The sequence below is a fragment of the Fukomys damarensis genome, unplaced genomic scaffold (genome assembly GCF_012274545.1).
Source record: "Fukomys damarensis isolate Sample0158 unplaced genomic scaffold, DMR_v1.0_HiC HiC_scaffold_14, whole genome shotgun sequence".
Lineage (NCBI taxonomy): Eukaryota > Metazoa > Chordata > Mammalia > Rodentia > Bathyergidae > Fukomys > Fukomys damarensis.
In genome coordinates, this window is record NW_022900926.1 from 60106281 (window position 1) to 60128081 (window position 21801).

At 36.7% G+C, this 21801-nt stretch overlaps 2 protein-coding genes across 2 annotated transcripts in view; one reads left to right on the plus strand and one right to left on the minus strand.

Moving 5' to 3' along the window:
- Positions 1-3300: 3300 nt before the first annotated feature.
- The window catches only part of Tube1 (tubulin epsilon 1), a 42198-nt gene continuing 23697 nt past the window's right edge, over positions 3301-21801 (minus strand). The window contains exons 16-17 of the mRNA XM_019205511.2: positions 19304-19435; positions 3301-3619 (exon numbers count right to left, since the gene is read on the minus strand). The gene's annotated coding sequence lies outside the window, so the exon portion shown is untranslated. The remainder of the gene's footprint in view (positions 3620-19303; positions 19436-21801) is intronic.
- Ccn6 (cellular communication network factor 6) overlaps positions 13949-21801 on the plus strand; it is a gene marked incomplete at its 5' end in the record, with an annotated part of 11419 nt that continues 3566 nt past the window's right edge. The window contains 2 exons of the mRNA XM_010610814.1: positions 13949-14264; positions 18026-18268. Of these exons, the coding sequence (XP_010609116.1) occupies positions 13949-14264; positions 18026-18268 (559 nt within the window). The remainder of the gene's footprint in view (positions 14265-18025; positions 18269-21801) is intronic.

Sequence of the window (21801 nt, forward strand, 5' to 3'; positions counted from 1 at the left end):
AGGAAAGGAACTTTAATCAGCATGGCATGTTGTTAAGCACAGAGCTGTTCAAAATCATCTTTCAGCAGCTTACAGAAACATTGGGGTTTTGCATAGGTGGGGGCTTACAGAGCTGGTAGTTTAGTTAATCCTAGTTGGTAATCCTGGTTAAATTGCAATGTGGTGGACCAGTGTCTCAAGACTGGTTCTCTGAAGTCTCTGAAGAAAGCCACCATTGCTGGAGGGGAAAATTCGGTTCCCATCATGAGATGATGGCTCCTGCTTGGGAGGATAGTTGCAGTTCCTGTCACAGGGTCACTGTTCCCACTTTGGGGGACCTCATTGTGGTGGACTGTGCAGTTCTGCTGTTCCTGGAATCCAAGGTTGTAGGTTTAGGACAATGACTTGAGACTTCTAAACGTTGTTACAGGGATGCTTAGAACTGAACGTTGTAAAAGCTGCCAACTAGACAGGATTTCCAAATCCTGAAAATTAGTTACAATTGGTATTCTCATCTTGAAGGGGTTTGAGACAAACGAGACAAATTTAGGCTTAATAAACCTTGTCTTTAACTGGTTAATATGCCTATGTACAGACCTGAGTAGGAAATGAATCCAAAGTTTTAAGGTAATAAAACATATAAAATGAAGAGATGACAAGTTTTATCACACGTTTACCCACCCATTGGGTATCTGCAGAATCAGCCTCTAGGTCCCTATTACACTGGAAGAGGGAAATAAAAAAGAGAGGCAGAGGACAAAGAAGGGAAAGGTATCTGATTCCTCCCTTTTGTCCAAGGGCAGCCTCTGAGCTCCAGAAGCAGGAAAGACACTAGCTTCATTGACTTGAGTCTCTGGAGGAAGGCGCTGGGCCTTCCCAACATACTTGCTCACTGGCAAGTTATTTCTGGAAGACTCATAGGTGAGTAAACAGGGGGATGAATCAGGTCCTTAAACACAGAGAACAGTCTCCAAGTCAGTAGCCTGGGAGGTGGAGACAGGGGAGCTTTGTGCACCCTGAGCCCTGTGCAGTTTTGTCTCTGCAGTCTGCCCAGGTTCTGGAGACATGCAAGGGCTTCTCTCCACTCTTCTCTTCACAGAGCTGGCACAGGTAAGCTCTGCTTCTCTTTCCCTTTCAGAGACACTAGCTTTCCTTAGCTCTTCATGTCCAAAATAGAAAAGGAAGATAGTGGAGAGAAACTTTGTGAAAACACTTCATGAGAATCAGGGAGCCATTTTCTTCTCCAAGGAAGTTCTGCTGGAGTTCCTAAGCTTCAAGAGAGAAATGTGAAATTATTTTTCCTTTAAGCTAAATGCACTGAAGCCTGCTTCTGATACATTTGAACCGTCCACAAATTTTACTATGAATATATTTTATCTGAGCCTAACATGTACTGTCTGGGACATGGCCATGCTGGCTGCCTTGGTGGAACAAGTGTCCCTTCATTAGTGCTTCAGTCTAGGGCTCAGCTATGTTTTTCAACTTTCCACTTGCAAAATGTGCAAAGAACCCCTGATAAAATGGATTTTGGTAAGAACATTTTTTACTTAAGCCTGTTCTTACTTGAAAAGAGTACTTCAGAACAAAAATTAACATTTTAAAAAATAGTCTGTTTTGTTTTGTTTTGTTTGTTTTCATACTGGGGCTCAAGCTTGGGACCTTTAATTTAGCAAGGCAGACAGCAGAACCACTGAGCTAAATCCTCAGCCCTAGTCTGTCATTTCTTAATGCATGTGTTTCTCACTTTTCCTAAAAGAGAACTGGTTCATGAGGGCTTTGAAATGTTTCAAGTGACAGACCACAGGGAAGTTTAATTTAATAATAGCAATTCATTGCCTAAATGTTTTAAAGTTAGATTAAGAAAGCATGATTTAATGACTTATATAAATGATGGGAGTTCTGGCTAGCAAAGGGGATAGAACTCTTTAAATATTCTGGTGATTTAGAAAATATGGAAGTGTTGAGTTAATAGTTGATTTTGGCAGTGAGCAGCAGACCTTAGAAAACAAGGGATGGAAGCCAGATTTGATGACACCTATAATCCCAGATCTTTGGGAAAATGAGGCAGGAGAATTGAATGTTTGAGCCCAGCCTGGGAAACTCTGAATTAGAAAGACCTTGTTGAAAAATTAAAAAATTTAAAAGGAGCTGGAGCTGTAACTCAGTGTGAAGGCCTTGGGCTCAATTCCCTGTATCACAAAAACAAAACAAAACAACAAAGAATCAGATTAGTTATATTCTATATAGACAGATTTAGGATTTATGTCGGTGTGGTACCACATGCCTGTAATTCCAGCACTTGGGAGGCTGAAGCAGGAGAATTGCTGTGAGTTCAAGGCCAACCTGGGCTGCGCAGTGAGCTCAAGACCAGACTAAACTGCATCACAAGGCTCTGCCCCAGCCTTGCAGATTTAGGAAACAGGATCATAAGGAGAGTTTCTGTGGTTCATGGCATTCCCTGAACCACACTTAGTGGAGGGGTGTGCTTCTCCAATGAGCAGGGAACTAAGCTGTCTTCAGTTCCACATTCTGGGAAAGTCCACATGAAAAGTTCATATTACTGTAGACTGAGAGTTGCTACTTGTTCTGAAGCAGTAAACATATATGTAGGCTGCAAAAAATGAACAAGTGGTTATATTTAGAAAAGAAATATTTTGTGTATGTCTTTCATGAATTTTTAAAGGGTCTGAAGATGTCTATCATTTCTTTAACACCAGCCATGTGCCAAGAACTGTGTTAAGTTTTCTTCTCATTCTCTTAATCCTGAACCAACTATACCAGATGCATGTTATCAATCCCACTTTAGGAAGGAGTACTAAGGCTTAAAGACTGAATGATAGTTTAGGCATGGTGGTGTAGACCTGCAATCCTAGCTATTCCAGAGGTCAAGGGAGGAGGATCACATATTCCATCTGTGCTTGGGCAACTTAACAAGACCCTGTCTCAAAATAAAAAAAGCAATGATGTGTAGCTCAGTGAGGTCCTGGGTTCAATACCCAGCCCCCCACCGAGTTATCTAAGATCACAGAATTTCATTAAAATCTCAGATCTTGGGGTTGGAGATTTAGCTCAGTGGGTCTGCTGCCTGCCTCACAAGCACAAGGACCCAAGTTTGATCCCCAGTACCCCCCAGAAAAACAAAACAAAAAAACTCAGATCTTTTTTGAAACAGTTATTCTTTCTATCATTTTAAAGACTTGTGACTTGAGATTTTGCTTTTGAAAACAAATAAAATATGTATGAAAAGAGAAAAATATAAAATTCTGTGTATTCAGCCATGCATTTTCTTCTGCTGGGACTCTTCATTTCTTCTTGTATTTCTGAGTTACTATTGTAACTTCCTTAGTAAATTTTTCTTAGTTTGTATCTGGACATGGCTTTTATCCATATTTCTGAAACATAGTTTCACTGGATATGGAATTCTAAGTTGATGTATTTTTTTTTTTGCTTTTAGCATTCTATCTGGGCATCTTCTCTGCCCATTCTTCCTCCTTCTTTTGATGAGAAGTCAGGTTTCATTTTTTTTCTGTATCTAATGTGTCTCTCTTCTCAGTCTACTATCAGACTACACTTCTCTTCATCCATGGATTTCTATGGTGTTACCTTGTGATTGCAGAGATGATCTAGTGATTCTTTAGGACTGGAAAAATAAAAGGCATTTCCACATGAGCATTTATTTTTTCTTTTCTCATTGAGTTTACTGCTACTTTTTAGGCATACAGTACAGTTACATTCATCATTGGGATCTTGTACCTTTACATGACAAGTCTTGATTCTCATCATAGGAAAATGGATGCATACTGAAGTCATACTCTTAAGTGAAATAAATAAGTCACACATGAGTAAATATTGAATAGTTTCTCTGGTGTGAAAAATTAAAAGTGTAAATAAGATCCAAATGGTATAATTGACAATGTGAGATAGGAAGAAAGGGGCTAAAGTTGTAGGAGAAGCAGGAAGGGTAGGGGAAAGGAAATAAGGGAAAAGAAAAAAAATGAGGAAATGAAAAAATGGAAATAAAGTATTTGTAAATAGGGAAGGGAGGAGGGCAGGGTTATGGGGAAAAAAATGAGAACCAAGACATGTCATATTTTTTCTTTTATAAAAAAGTAAAACAAAATCTTATAACAAAATAATAAGAGAATACAGTAGTTAACACACTGTTCATTGTTATCTTCAAAGTAGTTACTCAAGAGTACCAGCAAATAAAAAAGATTCTTACAAAAAATAAATAAACAAAACACAAGTTTCTTTTCAAGAATCTAAGATAGGGCTGGGGATTTGGTTCAATGGTTGTGCCGCCTGCCTCACAAGGGTCTGAGTGCAATCCCTGGTACCAAAAAAAAGAATTTAAGATGAACTAGTAGTATAAATGAAACAAATTAGCATATATAGTAAAGTATTTTTGAAAGAAAGTGATTTGGGAAGTGTATAAATTTCTTCCTACTTCCTGTTAATCTTTTATTTTGCTCATTTATATATTTACATATATTTTTTCTCATATGAGAAACATGTAATATTGAGGTTATGTGTCGACTTATTTCACTTAACATTATATTCTCATGTTGCATCCATTTACCTGCAAATCCCTCATTATCCTTCCTTACGGCAGAGTAGTACTCCTTTGTGTATAAATACCACATTTTCCTTATCCACAAATCTGTTGATGGACATATATGATGTTTCCAAGATCTATATATTATAAATTATGCTGCCATAAACATGGGTATGATGTATTCCTATAATATGATTTTAACTCTCTTGGGAAGATTCCTAGAAGGGGGACAGCTGAGTTGAATGAAATTTCTATTTTTAGTTTTTGATGAATCTCCACACTGATTTCCACAGTGGTCATACCTGTTGACATCCTTACCTACAATGAGAAGGCTCCTTTTTCCTCCACATTTTTACCAGCATTTAATAGTTTTTTTTGTTTGTTTGCTTGTTTGTTTTTTAGGCTCATTCTTCCTAGGGTAAAATGGTATTTCACTGTAGTTTCTTTTTTCATTTTAATTGAGTTTACTGGTACAATCTAGGTCTACAATACATTTACATTCATTACTGGGATCCTGTACCTTCACATGACAGGACTTGGTTCTCATTTTTTCCCCTTGTCCCTGCCCTCCCTTCATCCCCTCCTCCCCTCCCCATTAACAAACACTTTATTTCCATTTTCTCATATTTTTTCTTCTCCCTTATTTCCTTGCCCCTACCCTTCCCCCTTTCCTTACACCTTTAGCCCTTTTCTTCCTATTTCACACGCTTAAGTATCCATTAGGATCTTGTATACTATTATAGTTTTTCACACCAGAGAAGCTATTTGGTATTTACACATGTGTGACTTACTTATTTCACTTAGGAGTATACCCTCAATATGTGTCCACTTTCCTATGAATGACTCTAAATTCTCATTCTTTATGGCTGAGTAGTATTCCATTTTAGAGAAAAAACCACATCTTCTTTATCCAGTTTCCAACTGATGGGCAAATGGGCTGTTTCCAATGTTTAGCTATTACAAAATGTGCAGCTATAAACATTGGTGCACATATATCACTGTTGTATGATTATTTTAAATCTTTTGGAAAGATGCCCAACAGAGGGATGGCTGGGTCCAATGGAACCTCTATTCCCAGATCTTTGAAGTATCTCCATATTGATTTCCATAGTGGTTGCACCAGTCTGCACTCCCACCAACAATGGAGAAGGGTACCTTTCTCCCCACAACCCCACCAACATTTGTTATTGTGTGATTTCTTGATAGCAGCCATTCTTTGTGGGGTGAGGTGGAATTTCAGTGTTGTTTTCATCTGCATCTCTTGAATGACCAGTGATGTGGAACATTTATTCATATATTTACTTGCCGCTTTTGCTTCTTTGTCTGAAAAATGTCTGTTCATTTCAGATGCCCATTTTTGAATTGGGGCTTTATATTTGGGGGGGCTGACTGTTTTGAGTTCTTTATATATTCTAGATAATAGTCCTTTGTCTGAGGAGCAGGTGGTAAAAATTTTTTCCCACATTGTAGGTTGTCTCTTAGTTCTGTTGATGGTTTCTTTAGCCGTGCAGAAGCTTTTTAATAAGATGAGATCCCAGTTGTTGATTCTTTCTGCAAGTTCCTGTGCTACTGAGGATTTGTTCATAAAGTCTTTTCCTATGCCAATATCTTCCAGAGTTCTGCCTAACTTATCTTCCAGTAAGTTTAGTGTTTCTCTTTTAATATTTAGATCTTTAATCCACTTGGATTTTAACTTAGTGCATGGTGAAACATAAGGGTCTAGTTTTAATCATTGGCAGTTTGAGATCCAGTTTTTCCAACACCATTTATTAGAGAGACTATCTTTCCTCCAGTGGGGATTGTCAGTTTCTTTTTCAAAGATGAGGTAGCTAAGTACATCTACAGTTATTTTTCTTTTCTTTTTTTTAGCTTTAATTGAGTTTATTGGTACATTTTAGGGATACAGTACAGTTACATTCATTGTTGGGATCTTGTACCTCTACATGACAAGTCTTGATTCTCATTTTTTCCCCTTACCCCTGCCCTCCCTTATATATCTCTATCTTCCAGTCTTTTCCACTGATCCTCAGGTCTGTTTCTTTGCCAGTAACTTGCTGATTTTTATCACAGTGGCTTTGTAGTATAGTTTCAGATTGGGAATTGTTATACCCACTGCTATGTGTCTGTTGCCTAGGATGGCTTTTGCTATGCTAGGTCTCTTATGGTTCCAAATGAATTTTTGGATTCTTCTTTCTAGTTCTGCGAAGTGTAGTGTTGGTATTTCTATTGGTATTGCATTGAATCTGTATGTCAGTTTTGGTAGTATGGCCATTTTCACTATGTTAATACTTCCTACCCAGGAGCAGGGGATATCTTTCCATTTTCTTATATCATCTTCGATCTCTTTTTTCAGAGTGCTGTAGTTTTCAGTGTAGAGGTCTTTTGCTTCTTCTGTTAGATTGATTCCCAGATACTTCGTTTTTTTGGGGGGGGTGCTATTGTGAAAGGAATTGTTTCCCTAATTTCTTGGTCAGTGAGTCTGTTGTACAAGGCTATTGATTTTTGGGTGTTGACCTTGTATCCAGCTACTATGCTAAAATTGCCTATTAAGTCAAGAAATCTTTTGGTGGAGTTTTTTGGGTCTTCAATGTAGAGTATCATATCATCAGCAAATAATGACAGTTTAACTTCTTCCTTTCCTTTCTTTATTGATTTAATTTCTTTCTCTTGTCTAATTGCTATGGCTAATGTTTCCAGAACTATACTGAAGAGGAGTGGTGATAGTGAGCATCCTTGTCTTGTTCCTGATTTTATTTATTTATTTATTTATTTTGGTACTGGGGATTGAACTTGAGTCCTTGTGCTTGCAAGGCAGGCCACTGAACCGCTGACCTAAATCCCCAGCTTGTTCCTGATTTTAACATGAATGTTTTGAGGTTTGGGCCATTTAATATGATGTTGGCTGTTGGGCTTTCATAGATAGCCTTTATTCAGTTGAGATATAGACCATCTATTCCAATTTTTTTCAGAGTTTTTTTCATGAATGGGTGTTGCATTTTGTGAAATGCTTTTTCTGCATCTATCGAGAGGATCATGTGGTTCTTGTCCTTGACCTTGTTAATACAGTGTATTACATTTATTGATTTATGTATGTTGAACCGTCCTTGCATCCCTGGAATAAATCCAACTTGGTCAGGATGTACAATCTTCTTGATGATCCTCTGTATTCTGTTTGCTAGTATCTTATTGAGGATTTTTTGCATCTATATTCATTAAGGAGATTGGCCTGTAGTTCTCTTTTTTAGTTATATCTTTCCCAGGTTTGGGAATCAAAGTGATACTTGCTTCTAGGAATGAATTCGGAAGTATTGCTTCCCTTTCGATTTCATTAAAAAGTCTGAAGAGTAATGGCAATAGTTCTTCTCTAAATGTCTTGTAAAATTCAGCAGTGAATTCATGAGGACCTGGGCTTTTCTTTGTTGGTAAGTTTTTAATTACATTTTCAATTTCACTCATTGTAATTGGGGTGTTTAAAATGTTTTCATCTTCTTCATTCAAATTTGGTAATTCATAAGTGTCTAGAAATCGGTCCATTTCTTCTGTGTTTTCCATTTTATTAGAGTACAGGTTCTCATAGTAGGTATTAGTGATCCTCTGGATTTCTGTGGGATCTGTTGTGACTTTGCCTTTTTCATTTTTGCTTGCATGAATCTGAGCCTTTTCTTTCCTCTTTTTGATAAGGTTGGCTAAGGGTTTATCAATTTTATTTATTCTTTCAAAAAACCAAATCTTCGATTAATTTATTTTTTGTATCATTTTCTTAGTTTCCATTGCATTGATTTCTGCTCGAATCTTTATAATTTCCTCTCTTGTTCAAGCTTTGGGTTTTTCTTGCTGTTGTTTTTCTAGGAGTCTAAGAGTCGTTGTTAGGTTGTTTACTTGAGGTTGCTCTGTTTTCCTAACGTGGGCATTCAGTGATATGTGATATGACTTTTCCATGTAGAACTGCTTTCATTGTGTCCCATAGATTCCTGCATGTTGTATTGGCATTTGTGTTTATTTGTAAAAACTGCCTGATTTCTTCTTTAATTTCCTCTGTGATCCATTGATTGTTCGTGAGAGTGTTGTTCACTTTCCATGTGTTTAGGAAGTTCCTATGGTTTCTTATGCTATTGATCTTCAGCTTTATTGAACTGTGATCTAATAATATACAGGGAATAATTTTGATTCTTTTGCATTTATTCAAAACTGTTCTGTGAACTAGTACGTGATCTATCTTGGAGAATAACCCATGTGCAGCCAAAAAGAATATATATGCTGATTTTGTAGGGTGAAACACTCTGTAGACATCTAATAAGTCCATGCGTTCAAAAGCTTGGTTCAGTTGTACTATTTCATTGTTGATCTTTTGCCTGGATGATCTGTCTTATTTGTGGTAGTGGGGTATTTAGTTCCACCACTACAATTGTATTAGTGCTTATTTGGTTTTTCATGTTTCTTAATATTTGTTTTATATAGTTGGGGGCATTTATATTTGGTGCATATGTTTATGATTGTCATTTCTTCCTCTTGGATTGTTCCCTTTATAAGGATGTAGTGGCCTTCTTTGTCTCTCTTAATCAGTTTTGGCTTGAAATTTACTTTGTCTGCAAATAAGATTGCTATCCCTGCTTTTTTTCTGGGCTCCTGTCACATGGAGAATTGTTTTCCATCCTTTCACTTTCAGTCTATGGGCTTCTTTTTGCACTAGGTGTGTTTCTTGTATACAACATATTGTTGGGTTTTGCTTCTTAATCCATTCTGCCAATCTATTTCTCTTGATTGGTCAATTGAGGCCATTGACAATGCTGGTTATAACTGATATGTACTGACTTATTATTGTCATGTTATTGTCCTTTTGTTGACTCTTTTTAATTTTTTGTCCTCTCCTTTTAGTTTCTTGCCTTGATTATTTGGTTTGCTGTGTTGGACCTCATGGTGTTGTGATCTTCATTGTCTTTTTCTAGGATATTTTAAAAAATTCTTTGTAGTGCTGGTTTGGTGTTCATGAAGTTTCTCAGGTGTTCTTTGTCATGGAAGTATCGTATTTCTCCATCCATTTTGAAAGAGAGTTTTTCAGGATACATCAGTCTTATGTGGAGGTTGTTTTTTTAGGACTTGAAGTGCCTCACTCCAGGCTCTCCTTGACCTGAGGGTTTGTGTTGAAAAGTCTGCTGTGATTCTGATGGGCTTTACTTTGCATGTGATTTGTTTCTTTTCTCTTACTGCTTGAAGTATTTTGTTCTTCTGTTGGGTTTCCGGGATCTTGATTATTGTATGTGTAGGTGTAGTTTTCTTTTTATCGTGGCTATGTGGAGTCCTATATGCCTCGCTTATCTGTATGTGAAATTCTTCCCCTCTATTTGGAAAGTTTTCTGTCATTAATTGTGGAAAGATTTTTTAAGTTATTTTTTTCTCCTGCTACTTCATGGATCCCTATCAGTCTTATGTTATTCTTCTTTGCATCATCTAGGAGTTGTTGGATCGATTTCTCATGCTCCCTTACTGTTTTTAAGAGACCTCTCCTTTCAGGGTCACTGACTGCAATTTTATCTTCTATATCTGAGATTCTATCTTCACAAACTTTTATTCTGTTGCGTATGCTTTCAATAGAGTTTTTATTCTCCTTGATGTTTGAATGTTTAATGGATTCCATTTATTTCCTATATTGTGTGTTCACTGTTTCCATTTGTTTCTTATGCTGGGCCTTCATGGTTTCTATTATGTTCCTCAAGTCATCTATCTTTTTGTCAGTTTCTGTTCTGGAGTCTCGAATCATGTCTTTCATCTTGCTCACCATCTCTATGTTTATCTGGGAAATTATTTCTGTTTTGATTTTTTCTAGAGTTTGATCAGTTTTGTTACTTTCTGTGCTGTGAGTTCTGAGGGTCCTGGAGGTTCACTATCAGACTTTTCATCCTCCTTTGCCTTACTGTTTGACATTGGTGGAGTGGAAGTCTTTCTTTGTGGCTTGCTTAAGTGTTTTCTCATCTTTATTTTTGCTTTTGGGTTGTCCTTGATTCAATCTCTGGGTCAATCTTCCTGACACCCTAATGACTTATAGACATTCTCATTTTCACAATTGAGAAAATAACTCATCAAATCAGTCTGTAGCCTTTATCCCAAATGATACAATCAGGAACATAATAGGATCAATCAACACCCTTTATATCCAGCCATGCCTCTGCAGAGTGCGTCCAAGGACTGGCACAATCAGGGGCTCTGAGTGTTGGGGGGTGGTGCTCAGTGGCACCCATGTGGCTACCCTGCTTGCCTGGGTTGGAGCAATCAATCAATCGTGCCCACAGTGAAAGGTGCAGCTATGAAGGAGGCCAGTAGATCAGGCCGGGCTGTGCAGCAGAGGGGAATCTGAAGTCCAAGCTGGGCCACTGTGGCAAAACTCACCCTCCTGGCGCTGAGTCGGGGCAATCAATCAATGGCACCTGCAGGGAATGGCGCTGGCTACAAAGGAGGCCGGTAGAGCGGGATGGGCCACGTGGCAGAGGGGAATCTGAAGTCCAAGCCAGGGCTGCTTTGGCAAAACTCACTCTCTTACAGTGTAGTTTTAATTTGCATTTCTCTGACGGCCAGAGATGATGAGCATTTTTTTCATGTATTCATTGGTTATTTGTACTTCTGAGTAGTGTGTATTCATTTTTTCATTTTGGTTGCTCATTTTTTTATCAGATTTTTTTTTTTTTGATACCACAGATATAACTTTTGTCCTTGTGCTTGCAAGGCAGGTGGCAGACCACTGAGCAAAATCCCCGCCTGATTAGATATTTTATTGGGGGGGAGTCTGTTTTTTTTTTTTCCAGTATCGGGGCTTGAACTCAGGACCTTGTGCTTGCAAGGAAAGCAAAGCAGCACTGAGCTACATCCCCAGACCTCTTTTTTACTTCACATATTCTTGATGTTATTCGTTTATCCATGGAACAGCTAGCAAAAATTTCCCCATTCTGTATACTGCCTCCTCACTCTATTTGTTGTTTCCTTTGCTGTGTAACAGTTTTAAAATCTGATATGATCCTGTTGTTGATTCTTGGAATTATTTCTTGTGTCACTGAGGCTCTATTCACTAAGACCTTGTCTAGGCCTATGTCTTCAAGAGTTGTACCTATCTTATCTTTGAGCAGATTGTTTCTGCTTTAACATTTAGTTTTTGAACCATTTTTATTTTAGTTTAGTACATGGTGAGACATGGGTCTAGACTCAGTTTTCTGCATGTGGATATCCAATTTTCCCACCACCATTTATTAAAGAGGTTATCTTTCCTCCTGTGTAAATTTTTGGCTCCTTCATCAAAGACCACATAGCTATATATGCCTGGTGTTGTTATTACTTCTCCTGTTCTGGTCCACTGATCCACATGCTTATTTTTGTGCCAGTATAATGTTGTAACCACAGTAGCTTTATAGTATAATGTCAAGTCTGAGATTGTGATGCCACCTGCTTTGTTTTTTTTTTAACCCAGGATTGTTAGTGCTACTATGGATCTCTCCAGATTCCATATACATTTTAGGAATATTTTCTCTACCTCTGTGAGAAATGATGGTATTTTGATTGGGATGGTACTAAATCTATATATTAGTTTTGCAAACACTTAAATTATGTTGGTTCTGCCTATCCAGGAACAGATCTTTCTCCATTTTCTGATGTCCTCCTTGATTTCCTTTTTCAGAGTGATGTAATTTTCACTGTAGAGGTCTTTTACTTCCTTAGGTTATTACACTTTTAATTTTTTTGATGCTATTGTGGATAGTTCTGTTTTTGTGATTTTTCAGTGAGTTCATTATTAGTGTATAGGAATGCTACTGATTTTTGTGTGTTTACTGAATTTGGTTATTGATTCTAGAAGTCTTCTGGTGGGTGGGTCTTGTAAGTAAGAATAATGTCATCTACAAATACAGATATTTTGACTTTATCCTTTTCTATACATATCCCTTTTGTTTCTCTTGCCTGATGCTCTGGCTGTTTTCAGGATATATTGAATATGAGTGGTGATAATGGACATCCTTATCTTGTTTCTGATTTTGAGGGAAAGCTTTCAATTTTTCCCCATTTAATATAGCAGTAGGTTATAAACGGCAATTATCATGTTGATAAAGGCCTAATACACTTATTTTCTTCAGGGTTTTTATCATGAATAGAACCACCCTTGCATCCCTGGGATAAAGTCCTCTTAGTCATAGTATATACTCTTTTGGATGATTTATTGCTTCCTGTTTGCCAGTATCTTCTTAAGGATTTTCGCACCTATGTTTATTAGAGAATTTGACATATAGTTTTTTTGGCTTGATCCTTTTCTAGTTTGGGGAATCCATAATGTTAGCCTCTGAGAATAATTTAGGAAGTACTTCTTCCCTCCATTTCATTAGAAAGCTTGAGTATTACTGTTAGATATTCCCCCAAATTCTTGTAAAACTCAGCCATGAATCCATCAGGTCCTGAGCTTTCCTAGGTTGTTTTTTTGTTTTTTTTTTTTAAGTACAGCTTTGATTTCATTGCCTATTATTGGATTGTTGAAGATTTTTAAGTCTTCTGGGTTAAATTTGGCAAGCCATATGTATCTAGGAATCCATTATCTTTGAGTACTCCAACTGTTTGGCATATACTGTATGTTGGTGAAGTAGTTGCTAATAATTTCCTGGATTTTGGTAGTGTCCACTATGATTTCACCTTTTTAACTTGTAATTGCATTGTGTCTCTACTTTCCTTTTTTGGCAAGATTGGTGGAAGCTTTGTCTATTTTGTTTATTCTTTCAAAGAACAGCTCTTTAATTCATTGTTCTTATTTTTTTAGTCTCTATTTCTGTTCTGATCTTTATAATTTACTTCCTTGTACAAGCTCTGGGTCTGGATTGTTCTTTTTTTCTAAGACCTTGTGGTACATCACTAGGATATTTGGGATTGTTCTACTTTTTTGAAATGGGCATTCACTGCTATAAACTTCTTATAGAATTGGTTTCAATGTGTCCCATAAATTCTGGTATGCTAGATAGGTATTATCATTTAATTCTCAGGACTGTCTTATTTCTTTAATTTCCTCTGTGACCCATTGATTATGTATGTGTTATTTAATTTTGATACATTTAATAGTTTCTGTGGTTTCTTTTGCTATTGATTTCTAGACTGTACTGGGTAGGAGATAAGATATACAGTGAAAGGTATTTAGAAGTATTAAACAGGGGGACTATTTAGAGATCAGAGGTTGAGGAAAAAGTGGCAGACGATGTTGAGAAGGACCAGTGAGAAAGAAGAAATAAAAAAAGAATAAAGTCTTTTAAAGTTAAGTGGATAATTGCTTAGAGAAAGTGCTGTTTCAAATGCTGATAGACATTATTATAGCTCACCACACTGTGCTCTACCCATTTTGGGGAAATCTATTCCTACAAGACTTCTGAAATTAGTTTGAAAAACTATTTCTAATCTTGCCTTTATTATCAAATTCAGTTTTGCTGCAGGGCACTGGACCCAGGCCTGTTAGATGGGACACCTGAAGGAGGGCCCAGAGAAGCAACAGAAGTGCTTCAGCATAAACAGTTTTGTCACTGGCCCTGCAAATGCCCTCATCAGAAACCCAGTTGCCCTCCTGGTGTGAGCTTGGTGAGGGACGGCTGTGGTTGCTGCAAAGTCTGTGCCAAGCAATCAGGAGATATCTGCAATGAAGCCAGCCTCTGCGACCCACACAAAGGGCTGTACTGTGACTACTCAGCAGACAGGCCTAGGTATGAAACAGGCGTGTGTGCATGTAAGTGCCCTTTTCTGAACTCTGGAAAAGGCTGAGTCTAGGCCAACCCTCTGCTCCGGGTACCCAAGTCCTAATTTGGTGGGATGAGCTGTTTGATTAACTAAATACAGTGGGTTTAGTTTGTGCAGTCATGGGACAGACTCAGTTGTACTGGACACCAGGTGAAATGAGCTGATGCACATATTCAGAAGCTTATTATTTAAACTGCACCAAAGTGATCTTTCAGGTCTTTTCTGAGAGAAATTAAGAGTGTGGCTTCTTCAAATGCCACAAACGATAGTTTTTGTTATAATTGCAAAGAAAAATCTGGATTCAGCCCTTTCTCTAAACAAAAATTAATCTTATAAAAAATATAAGGATGTAGAAAGATAAAGATGTATATCTAGTAGTCAGACATACTGTTTCAATCTCAGCCTTGCTAGCCACCAAGTCCCTGTATATTGTAGTAGACTTGTGACAAAGAACTTGGTGTCATCCCTAAACCCCAATTTGACTCTTAGCTGTATGGACCTAAACTCTGAGATCTAATTTAGATCATCTACTCCCAAAACACAATGGCAATAATTCAGAACACAAAATTATTTAGAATACAAAAAACATGTAAGTGACAGAAATGCTCATATCACTGGGTAATGTAGTCACTCTGTAGGAAAGTAATTGGGAAGATGATCTACTACCAGACACTTGGTTGTGAGCACAGAATGAGAGCATCTTTGGATTTGGACTGAACTGTGTACAGCCATTAAAGCTTGACATCCTGATGCCTCATCAGTACCATAATGTGTTAGTTAAGAATGCAGGATCAGGATTCCATTCCTGGTTGCTCTAACGGTGACCTTCAAAGAGCAGCTTCATCTCTCTGAGCCTCAGTTACATCATATGTATTTCTTATCTTACAAAGCTAGCTGGGAAGATGAATTCTGGTATGCAGTAGAGTCTCAAAACACTTAATATTTATGAAAATTTTATTGCGGTACTAGGTTTTGCACCCAGGTCCTTTGCCCTGTTACATCCTCATTTTTTTTTTTTTTTTTAATTTTAAGACAATTCTCACTAAATATCTAAGTTGCCCAGGCTGGGCTCAAACTTGTGATCCTCCTGTCCCAGGCTTCCAGAATGCTGGGATTACACATACGTACCATGTCATATGGCCTTATTTATAGAAATTCTATGGGGGAAAACACGATGTATCAAAGACTTGGGATACCTCTTTCTTCAAACTGGGCAGGTTATTTCATGATTCTAACAAACATTTAGTGAGACTCCATTATTGAGACAGGAAGTGTAGTCATTATTATTAATGCAGGGAGGAGGAGATAGGTGCGGGAGGGCACAAAAGAGAAAAGGCCATCCTCTCAGAGTCAAAGTTTATTGTGCCAGATATTTCTACAAGTAATTTCACATAAAATGTGCTAAGATTTTTAACCATACCCATGAGAATGTGGATGGGGATAATCTACAATTGGGATCAGAAATTACTGACCAGGGGACAAATCTAGTTACAATTTTTTTTTGTAAATAACATTTTGTTGGAACACAGCTGATTCATTTATATAGTCTGCCAGTGCTTTACAATGCCAAAATAGCACAAAGAGCATATGGCCCATAGCAGCTAAGATCCTTACTGTTTGGCTCAAATAACTTTTATTTATTGGGGTTTTTAATCTATTAATAATTAACAAATTAGAAATTTAAAGATATTTAATAATTCATTTAAACATAACAAACCTGGTACAAATAGAAGTACTATATTTTTATGAAAATTATTTTCTACAACAAAGAAAAACAGTGAGGAGAGCAGCATACTTTTGTATTTTTGCAAATATCTTTATTCCAGAAGTCAACAGAAAATTGCTAGATTTTTCACATCTGCTTCTGCTTTCAAGGTTTTGCTAATACATTTTGTTGGCTGAAATATGTAAGGAAAATCACAAAATTGATTGGAAAAAGAAAGAATATTTTAATAAGTTTCTCAGATAATTATGAACATGCTTTTTGATATTAAAATGTGCTGAGTGATAGATGGTTCCTTAAAAGTAACGGTATTCTGGAATCTGAAAACACATCCTTAAATCTTCAGCTCTTATGCTACAGTATCTAATTTGGACATTGTAGTTCATCTTTTACTCATGCATAATTTTGTCATTCTAGGTACTGGTCACTGAAAAATACTGCTTTACTGTACCATTACAATGTTCAAACTATATCTCATTAAATAATATTTTATAAATCTCAATAATATCACTCTCATAATATTACTCTACATATTAGGTAACTATAAAAAGCTCAGTGGTGAATACCAGTTTTTCCAAGTTCTATCACTGGCAACAAATAGTTTTAATTTTTTTCCTTGAAGCAACAGGTTCATTTTGTTCATTTTCAAGAAAATGTCTCCAAGATACCAAAGCCGAAATAACCATAGTTTATCTGTCAGTTATGTCTTCCAAGTAAAATTCCCTCTAAAAATTGGCTTATTCATCCCACAACTGAACACGGCATAGGCACTTTTCCTTGAGAGCCATTGTAGTTGGGAATACAGAGTGTTCTATATGTACTTCCTATTTTGTCATACAGAATTCAATAAAATTAGTAATTTTATTGTGCTCTCAAGGACATTCTTAGGTAAAAATAACTCCTTCCCTTTCACCTGTAAGTACAAGTGAATGGCAAGAAAGAATACAGCAACTACATGTATGTTTGATTCATGCTAAGGCACCTGAAGTTTTAGGCATCATTGTTTTTTAACACCAGTGCAAATATCAATCGTGAAAAAAGTCTATCACATCTTACTATAGGAAGAGTTCTGACTGGAGATTTCTTGAAAACATCTCAGCGATTGCCAAGAAGTTGGTGGAACATATTTGAAGAGCTGCTGATCCAGGTCAAGAATACCCCTCACAGAAAGTGAAAGTGATTTCCAATTTTAAGCTACCTTGGAAACCTGTAGTTAAGTAAATTATGGTTCCCTTAGACATTCCTTCATCTTGTCTTCCTAAGAGTATGTTCTAGCCTATTGTTGGATGTCCGGGGAAGCTCGGTCTCACCAAGTATTGACATATTCCTCCAATTTAATCTCACTTCTGTTTTGAAAAATTAATTTTACTGCATAACAGGGCTTTTATTTGGTTTTAAGCCTGGAAATTATCATTTAAAATTTATAACCTATATATAATAAAAATATCTCATTTCAACCTTTCTATAAATCTGTGAAAGTTTTCAAATGGGGCCTAAAAAATTGAGAACTACACTTTATAAAAGAGGTAGCTATTTCTTTTAAAGCGCCATAATAGCAAAATCTTGGAAGAAGCCTATATGTCCATCAACAGATGATGCATAAAGAAAATGTGGTATTTACACACAATAGAGCACTGCTGTGCCATAAAGAAGGATAAACTTAAGTCATCTGTAGGAAAATGGATGCACCTTGAGACCATCATTTAAGTAAAATCAATCAGACACATAAGGTTAAATATTACATGGTTTCATTATTATATGAGGAACCCAAATTATAACCTGCAAAATGAAACACAGATAACAGGAAGTAGGAAGATCAATCTTTCTCAAATGAGTAAGGGATCAGAAAGTGGAAAGAGGGGTCAGGAAGGAAGGGTAAGGGATAAAAAAAGGAATGTGCATGTGCCAACTCCACACAAGCAATGCAAACACTATGTACTACAGCACATGTACAAATGAATAAAGTGTGTAAGTGGAGGTCTAAGTATCCCAGGTTATCACTCCTTTTTTACTCTTTTCTCTTTCAGACCCCATAGCTGTTGGATGTGAGATTAACAGAGTCCATTACCATAATGGACAAGTGTTTCAGCCCCACCCCCTTTTTAGCTGCCTCTGTGTGAGTGGGGTAATTGGGTGCACACCTCTGTTCAGACCCAAGCTGGCTGGCAGCCACTGTTCTGGAGCTACCGATGGAAAGAAGTCTGATCGGTCAAACTGTGGCCTGAGACAGTCACAACAGCAGCTCTCAACAAGCTACAAAACAATGCCAGGTGCTCAGAAGTAAAGCGATTTTTCATTTTTGAGGTGGTTTTCTTTCAGCTTCTTTTTGTGCACAAACAGGTACTGATTAAGTATTTCTAGACTGGTAAGCAGAGTGAGATTTAGGCTAAGTGTACCCTTCTCCTTGGTCTCTGCCTTGGGCAGGTATATTCTAAATATATCTCAAAAGGAAATCTTACAATATTTTAACTTCGCTGATAAAATATTCCATTTTTTTAAAAAGATCTATTGGGTCAGGACACTCTTTTACATTCTTACATCTCTGCTTATTCCTAATCTCTCCTCTGGGAAACTGAATTCTTCTGTGTTCTCATCCAGAAATCAAGAATGACTTTTACTTGAATTTAGAGCTTAGTGAAAGTTACAATGGAAATACAGGATATTTGTGTTTGCAAAAAAATACTCTAAGTTCTTTTTTGTTAAATGGATATTCTGTAAATGAAGCTATAACCAAATAAATGAGTTTTAGACATTTAAAAACTAACTCTATGAAAAGAGCATCCTTAGGGACTCTGTCAGTTAATTAAAAAAAATTTACCAAATTTTTGTGTATCTGCATTTACATAATCATTCAGCTTACAACATGATACTACTAATACTTTAAAGTTATAAGCCAAATTATTTCCTTTTCTTTATTGATCTTGGTGTTAGCAATTGAGCCCAGGGTCTTTCACATGCTAAGTATGCAATCTTCCACTGAGCTATACTCTTGGCCCCCGAATTACTTCGTTTTCAAAACATACAGAAACAGTTGGTTTTCTGCAAGAGATCTCAATGGCTCAATACGAGGCTCTTGTGATAATAATTTACTCTATGATTGGACTACAGCTTTTGCTGGACCAGTATGGAAAATGCAATGACATAGTGCCCCCATGCTTCTCTCAGGGTTCACAAATATTAAGCTTTAATTTTATGCATCTCTATTTTTCCTGCTTTTTAATGAATGTTTAAAAACTCCTTGCCTACAGTTCTTGGTTTAACTTTAAGCAGGGTTACTTCTTGGCAATGTGAAAAATCTAACTTACCTTTATTTTGAATGTATGCCAGGTTTCTAATCTGCTTCCTTCATTGTAGTCTTCAAACTGCTGCCTACCTTCCAGCTATCTTCGTGATTCTGCTTCTTCTTCCTCAGTTCAGTGTACAATTGCAAGATCCTACTGTAATGACAGTGAAAGCAGTATTAATATTTTATACATGGGTATATATACTTCAAAGTGACTGATACTTTCTATCAAGAAGGAGTTTTTTCTAAGTCTTTTTTTTTTTTCTTTTTTGGTACTGGTGATTGAAACCAGGGTATCATATACGTCAGGAAAGAGTAATCTTTTCTGTAATGTTAAATTGGTATTTTGAATACAGCCAAAACTCTGCTAAGTTCAGCTGCAGACTCAAATCACAACTTTACTGTAACCTTACTCTTAAAGTAACTATTTTAAGATGTACATTAATCTTAAGGAAATACCTTGAAACAATAAACCAATATGTAGCTTGCTTAAAATGAACTATACCATTTTATAGAAAAACATCATCTTTATCCAGTTTCCAACTAATGGGCTGTTTCCAAGTTTTAGCTATTACAAACTGTGGCACTATAAACATAGGTGCACATATATCTCTGTGATATGCTTCTTTTAATTATTTTGGAAAGACACCCAGCAGAGGGATGGCCATAAAGAATGAGAAATTAGATTCATTCATACCAAAATGGATACATATGGAGGATATACTCCTAAGTGAAATAAATAAGTCACACATGGGTAAACACCAAATAGTTTCTCTGGTGTGAATAAACTATAATAGTACCTAAGATCCTAGTGATATAATGGACAATGTGAAATAGAAAGAAAGGGGCTAAAGGTGTAGGGAAAGTGGAAAGGGTAGGGGAAAGCTAGTAAGGGTAAAAATATGAGAAAATGAAAAAATGGAAATGAAGTGTTTATAAAAGGGGAAGGGAGGAGGGGTGAAGGGAGAGTAGGGACAACGGGAAAAAATGAGAACCAAGACCTGTCATGTAAAGATACAAGATCCCAATAATGAATGTAACTGTACTGTATACCTAAAATGTACCAATAAACTCAATGAGGAAAAAAGTAAAATGAACTATATCTTAATTTGCAAGTATATGTATGAGTAAAACATTATGTATATTCATGCATAACATGCATATAACAAGAACCTTTCAATGGATTTATATGGAGATGGGAGGACTGTAAAACCTTTCTCTCATTTCTTCTAAGCTACAGTGAATAGAGGCTGTATATACCTACTCACTGCTCCATTCATAGATCCTATGTATATCTTTCATAAGTGATCTGCAATGTCTAGCCAATAGAATACTGCAGGCCTGCCTGATATTTTAAGGAAGGTGCAAGTAAACTGAATGAGATTACATGTAATGATTTAATATGTAAAATTATTTAGTGCAGTATATTACCAGTTTAGGTCATTATAGAACTTTCTAAAACACTAGACTTAAAATGTAGAGGAAATCTCATCTCATTGATGTTTAATTTGCAAATATAATTTTTGCATTTTAGACTGTGGCATATGAAACTTAATATGACACTGTTCTGTTTACTATCCTTAATTTCCTAACTCTATCAAAGTTTACTTTAATGCCTATTGGAAACAACATCAAGAATGAGGCAGACCAAACAAAACACAGGTTATCATTTGGAACAAAGAGCTTAGATTTAGTGGGATGGGTTAACCTGTCAGCTGTCCCTAACCTTTTTGGCACCAGGGATTGATTTTAAGAGATAGTTTTTTCCACAACCTGGTGGACCATTTCAGGATGATTCAAATGCATTACACTTATTTTACACTTTATTTCTATTATTTCATTATATATTATAGTGAAATATACAATGAAATAATTGTAGGGCTGGGGATTTAGCACAGTGGTTGCACTGCCTGCATCACAAGCACAAGGACCAGAGTTCGATCCCTAGTACCAAAAAAATAAGAATGTTAAAAAAATTGTACAACTCACCATAATACAGTAGCAGTAGTAGCCCAGAGACTTTTCCTGCAACCAGAAGGACGCTCTTGGAGATGATGGGAGACAGTGACACCCAAAGTATGTTGCTTATGCCCATTCTACTCTGCAATCTCATTTTTGTTGCTGTCATTGCAAAAAACTGCTCCAAAAAAGCATTTGGAAATGGAAGCAGGCTTTTTGGTGCTTTTGTAGAAGTTTCAAATATTCTGTCTTGACTTTAATTCAGAATGTATGGAAATTTGAAATTTAAAGGCCACCATTGTTTGTGACTTCAAGCAGCTGATGCTCTTGGAGCATGGACAATTCATTTCACCTGGCATATTCACAAATGGGTCATGGATTGTTTTTCCCAGTTGGTGGTAGTGGTGGGGGGAAGTCTTTTGTGGTTGGGGAGTAATGCTCAAACTCTTTGAAAACTGAGGTGGGGGATAACGTACTAGCCGGGAAAAAGAAGGCCCTGGCTCAGTCTCTTTCAAAATCTCAGCTGATACTTGAAACATTAAAAAAAAAAAAAAAAAAAAA